Source organism: Lepisosteus platostomus, chromosome 2 (genome assembly GCF_059453375.1).
Source record: "Lepisosteus platostomus isolate fLepPlt1 chromosome 2, fLepPlt1.hap1, whole genome shotgun sequence".
NCBI lineage: Eukaryota > Metazoa > Chordata > Actinopteri > Semionotiformes > Lepisosteidae > Lepisosteus > Lepisosteus platostomus.
This window is the reverse complement of record NC_142612.1, coordinates 71919243-71925690: the sequence shown is the minus strand read 5'-3', so window position 1 is coordinate 71925690 and position 6448 is coordinate 71919243. Positions and strand designations below refer to the sequence as shown.

At 38.7% G+C, this 6448-nt stretch overlaps 1 protein-coding gene across 1 annotated transcript; it reads right to left on the bottom strand.

Moving 5' to 3' along the window:
• Window positions 1-698: 698 nt before the first annotated feature.
• fam43a (family with sequence similarity 43 member A) lies at window positions 699-2718 on the bottom strand. The gene has a single exon (XM_088616741.1). The coding sequence runs from the start codon at window positions 2493-2495 to the stop codon at window positions 1455-1457; it is 1041 nt and encodes a 346-aa protein (XP_088472867.1). The 5' UTR covers window positions 2496-2718; the 3' UTR covers window positions 699-1454.
• Between the last annotated feature and the right edge of the window lie 3730 nt (window positions 2719-6448).

Here is a 6448-nt window from a genome sequence, read left to right as displayed (position 1 = left end):
ATAAAAGGTCAGTACAGTATTGTACAATTCTTGTACAAGTCACGTTTGAAATGCCTGTGCAATCTGTAAACATGTTATTGGGTCTCTGTCATTAGCTTAAAGGACAGTGCACATACAGTGGGTTTACAGTATGTAGTGAAAGAAAAAGAGCTTGCTGTATAATACTAAGTCACCTTTAGACCCAAAGTACATATTTGTGCTTTTAAGGGACCAGACAGCTAGGATTTAAGAAGAAATCAAGCCAATCAAATCTATGTAAATATTGTATGGCAGCAGAACTTGCAAGCAATTCCTGACAATCATTCTAATTTCTGCTCATTGATGTGGCTTTATTACCCCTTCATGTGCTTTTAGCTGCAAGGGGGGGGGGGTATTCTTGGTGCAAACAACTCAATAATTCATTAGGACGTGTACATGAAACTGTAACTAGTGTATGAAGTGTTTGTTTTACATTGACAGTACCATTTATTACTTTTGTTTTAAAAACAGCTTAATATATGAACATTGTTAGAATTCATTCCTTCTCTCAAATGCGCATCTGTTTGATTGCACTTTTTCTGAAACTGTATAAATCGTTTACATTTTTTTCCATGAATTTAATGTTTAAAACTATTTTTGGTGTACAAGCTGTGAAAAGTAACACACTCCAGGAAGACAAGGCGACTACTTCAAATAACATTTTGTGCATTTTCACAAGGTGTGTGCCACATCTGTAAGCTTTATTTTTATTTTGGTGAGGTTAACAGAAAACATAACACGTTTTCCTCTTTAAAAAATAACAAATATTTTATACACTATGAATTTACTATGTACAACTTAATACTTTAGGGTATTTTTCCTTTTGCACAGCAAAGATATAACATGTTTATAAGACCATTTATGAGGACAACACAATGTACATATACTAACACTCAAGAATTCCACCAACAGTGCAACAAAAAAAAAAATACAAACGGAATGTCCTGAATGGTGAACGTAGTAGTTAACTTCCCCATTAAAGGATCAGTTGAGAATTATATTTAGTAACTGCGAGTTTTTTTTTTCCAAGACAGTTATTTAAGGAATTTGGCATTTGTTCAAGGGAAACAGGTCTAGGTAAACAGATACAGATCAAATACAATCCATCTTGCAACGAACAGAGACCGGAGTAATGTTTACACAATTACCCAGAACAACATGGGTCCGCGCTTCGTGTCATCTGTAAGGTTTAAGCTTCTAAAGTCTCTTACGAGCCCATACTGTATTTCTTTTAATCGGTCTCACGCATTGCTGTAGTGTTTCGTGCAAATCATTACACATACCTTTCGTTTTCAACTATCCTTTCAAGTCGACTGGATGAAGAGGCACAATGCTACAGGTAAACCCCTGTTTGAAGGACAGCACAGAAGCAAAATAAAATATAATGGTCTGTAGTGGAGACACTTCTGTTAGTTAGGAAAAGGAATAAGAGTCAGTCACCCAATCTCCTGCGCTTTGACTTCCTCGAAGCCGTTGGAAATAGAGTTGGGTTCTTGGTTACTTTCTATCGAAGACTCGCTCCCCGTGCTTTCGCCGGAGAGCAACCTAGTCACCCGCAGGTCGGCTTTCAGGGTCTGAACATCGTTTCCGATGCACATTTCCCCAAGGTCGTTGATAATTTGGGAAAGTTCTTGTTTGCCGCTGGCCAAGCAATCGTCGTCCGTGTCGAGAATGTCCTCGCACTCGAAGTGCATGGCTTTCTCCTCTTCTTCCTCCCCCAACAGGTCCTCCGTGATGGACCCCAGCTTCGGTGCGCTCCGACTGCGCTCCACCGGGGGCTTGTAATAACACTGTCCGTTCAAGAGCTTTCTCAGAGGCACCAAAGGAATCGTTTGCTCACCTATGAGCTGCTGCTGCTGGTGTCGCGCATCGTCCCGTCGCTTCAGCCTTTTGAACTCGGCCAGCGCTGTCGCCGAGGTCTGGTACAGCAAAAGCGCCATCGCTTTCGCCTTTTCGGGCTTGGAGACCAGCACTGCGTGGCACCTGAGCATCACCGCTTTGTGTTTCATTTCGTGCCTATAGATCCAAGCGAAAATCTTGGGTAGCCTAGGGTCGGCCACACAGTAGGTTATCCGGTGCAGCAAATACAAGTGTCCCGGTCTCCTTGCCTTGTCGTCCACATGCACCATTCGGATGCCTTGCGAGCTGATGGTGAGCTTCATCTTGGTACCGTTTTTGCCCATCTCGCTTTTGGTCCAGATCTTGCCGACTGCCACATCTGTGCACCCATCTCCTTTCGACTGTATGGTGGTGGCGTTCCCCAAATAAAGCACAGTGTAAGTGGGGTCCTCGCTAGTAATTTTAACTTTTTTCCTCTTTGATTTGAACATGCTCCCAACTCTGTTCAGTGCACTCTCCGGGCAGGATTTGGCGAAGGACGTAAGAGCAGAATAGTTCAGACTCACGGCATAGCCCTTTTGCTTCGACTGCTTATCTTCCTCAATCAGGTCGAATTTGTTCTTCTTCCAAGGCAGCATTATATGGCTGAATCTCGTAAACCGCTACAAAGACAACTGTAAACTCGTTTATTGCACCTAAGATTTATCGTTATCCTGTCTTGTGTCATTTACTTATGAGTTAGTGCCGTGGCAAAAGCTAATTTTTCATCCGTGTTGTTCAGAAAGATCGCAAATAATTGCTCCTCTCTCACTCTTCTGCCCCTCTCTGAGTTATCTGTGTAAGTTCATGCTAATCAGAATGAGATCAGCTGTAAATATACACTGGATTGAACCATTTTTCTTAAAAGTGCAGGGGAGACGAAGGACGGATAAACTACCCAGAGAACTGAAGCACTTTTTCTTAAAGGGGTAGCTGTCTTTGACTAACAACGGTGTTCTTGTTAACATGGATCATACGGCAGTTTTTCAAACAAAGCATTAATTTTATGTTCTATAGCATTTCGATTTGTTTTCATGTAAGGAAAAACGTAGAGAAATTAGACAATTATGTGCAATAACCTAATTCCTTAAAACGTCAGATAAAAATAGGCATAATAAATCAATTAACGGATTGCGAAATATTTTATATTTCCTAACAGACAGAATTAAAAGTAATAAAACTATAGCACATAATATAGGACAACACATGCCATTCTGCATTATAATATGTTAAAATGTGTGAGATTAAGTGTTTGTATTAAATACAGTTTGGGGGTAATGAGTTGATTAAAAAAAAAAACATCACATAGTCGTAAACTGTTTCTTTTTACCAACGATTGTATTACTTTAAATCCTTTACACACGATATCGAATATTTCTGCAAAATTGTTTAATACCGCCATCTGTTGGAAGACTATTGCAAGAAAAGCTGAATGCAAGTTAGGGTTAGCTTAATGGCTTTAAACCGGTGTCACACAAAAACCCATTGATTTAGGAAAAAATGAATTATATCAGAACATTTATTTAAAACAACAACGCACACTTCGAAAGCTTTTAAAATGCAAACTGTAAACGTCTCGGATTCCTTTAATGTGTTATTTGGCTCACATGGTCAAATTGCACTATGGCCTTCTTTAACCCTGATCTGAGGACCGACATTTCTAATGGATCTGTCTCCATTTCTGATTTTACAAAAAAGATTCACTCACACATTAACTAAAAAAAAATACGGAGATCAAGAATGGGAAACATGTTTTACACCAGAAATCAACTTCCCGTGTAGACGCTGACCAAGAAAGCTTTTAAGTTCTGATGACCACATCAGGGCAGTTAACACATGAGTAAACATGCATAAGCATGCATATTTGTTACATGCTTAACATAATCTAATAATTTAATAAATCTCTGACAAGTACAGTATTTCCTTTCAACTCAAAATAGCATTTTGACTTATGTTTTAGAGGGCCCCAGGTACAAACGAACTACACTGTACCTCTGCATGTTTGGGAGATACCTGCCACTATTGTTCTCTGCTTTAATCTTCAGCAAGCACTAGGGAAAGAGATCAAATTTCTTAACAACTGGTATCGCAAGAACTGCAGTCTGAAAGTAACAGCCCAGATAGGCAGCCGTATCATTTTCATAGGAAACACACGTGTGACATAACAAGGGACCTTGCGATTTCTGCTCGGGGCAACTCAGGGAGCTCACCCGTGGCATAAGAAGATTTAATCTAATTGTAGAAGACTTAAACTAGAGCTTGACCTGGGCTGCAGGCTGTTGTCTTCAACCTTCAAGACACATTGTTTAATTTTATAAATGATTCACTCTAAATATTGACAATAAGTCTTATTACAGATAGGTGCATTCAAAATACATACACCTATTGCAAACATGACATTATGCATTGTACGCTAAATAGGATATTTTTAAATGTTTCACTTGTCGAATCTGAAATTCTGGCATTGCAGTGGAACACAGGTATTTTTTACAGTTCACAGAGAAGCCCCATACAGTAAATGTACCATGATTAATGTGTTTGACAAGTGCTTGTCATGGATTCACTGGCAGACACATTGATTTCTGGAAGAGCATTTATGGATTTGAAAAGGATATGCAGATGACGAACAGTGTACTAGCACTGATGCATATCAGTGGATGGGGAATCACAAAACAGAAGCGGAAATTAGACAAACTGCTACTTGTGATACTCATTTCCTTAAAAAAATACATTGTAATAATAACCAGCAGAGATGTTAGTGATTGGCTTGCCCTCAAGGTCTGATTCCATCCTTACAGCCTAAGCAAATAAAATATTAATCAGGTCCAACCTTATTTGTGACTTAATATTTGTATAATATTTGAACCACCCAACCCTTGCTTATTCAGTGTTAAAATCACACAAATGGTGTGACCTGGCTTAGACAAAAAAATCTGAACCCTTTTATTCTGGTGCTGTTATGGGATTCCTCACCATTTCTCATTAAGTAGGCCACAAACACAGGAAAATGTTTTTTCTTTTCTTTTTTTCCATTAAGGTGCATCCTTCCTCTACCGTGCAGACTTGTTTACTAAAAATTGTTTCCGAGCCGGCCTCTAGAAGTGACTGATATGGAAAGTGGGGGAGGGAGTGTGATATATTTTAAACTGACACACTGACAAATATCGGATGTAGGCATTACCTTTTTGTCTAGATTTTACACAGGACTGGCTGCAAAATAAACTATCTGCATGATCTGTGAAATGTGTGACATTCATCTGCCAATGTCAGTTTCAGAAATGAGTCGTTTTGTTTTGCAGTGCCTTTTCCGGGAGTAGGTTTGTCCTTTCAATAAAAGGTTTATCTTTAGCAGGTGTGTAGGATCACAAGTTTCAAATAAAGTGTCAGGCTCTTACAAATGCACAATGAAATTACCGGGAATCTCACATATTTCTTCGCTGCAGTTATTCTGTAAACTCAAATGATACTAAATAAAATGTCATTTGCAATATGTCCTGTATTGTAAGGGATTGCAAGAGATCTACTTGTAAAACATACACACAAAGTATGTGTGCATCCCAGCTTTTTTCGGTCTTAAAGAAAATGCCACACCAAAAAATGGAGCAAAGAGTAGGTTTTACTATTTTGGATGGTAGAGGATAGTACCATATCTTTGTATTTTTCTTTTAGAACTTTAACTTGGATCTAACATTTTTATAGACAGAGAGTCCACACAACAATTTTGTTTTTTAAAAGCATGATAAGGTTTTGGCTATCAGATGTACTTCATTAAACAGCTGCTGTCCTGTAGGTGGCCAGGGTATCAGAATTGATGGGATAACACAAATCCTTACTGCTTTGAACAACCATTGTCTCTCTAAATCAAGAGCCTTTATTTTCGAACAAGACAATCCCAGGCATTAAACTCTTTATTTACATTTTGAAGCATCTTGAGTATGGTGGCGGTAGCAAAAATGTTCATATAGGGCAGAGTGAAACTAAAGAGATCAGGGAAAGTATCTGAAATTATTTACCCTTGTGTTTGCTATTACCTGTGCTTTACCTTTCACAACTTTGTGACCTAATTTTTAATTCACTTGAGTTATCTTTGTAATCTTGTACAACTGGTATTTTCTTCGGTATTTACACAGAGCTCCCTCAAGAAATGGTGTAGACTGTTATACTGGATTGCACAGTAACGTAAGGCCAACTACCTTTTAATTGTTTGATCCAAGAGGTTGAAAATAGTAACTGTCTATTTATACATCCTTGAATACATTTTCAGTAATCAGTAAATCCTATACAGGATTGTGGTGCGCCAGGAGCCTAATTCAGCAGGCAATGGGCACAGTATGTTAGTCCATCACAGGGTGCAAAACAAACAAACGCACATGGAAAAATTTAGTCATGCCGGTTAACCTAGACATCATGTTTTTGAACTGTGGGATGAAACTAGTGAGAGCAATTTACCAAAATCTACAAAACAACAGGGAGAACTTCAGAACCCAAGAGCCCATGGTGCCAGCCATCATAAATTATGCCACAAAAATTGTTTTGCTTTTTAAATATTAAT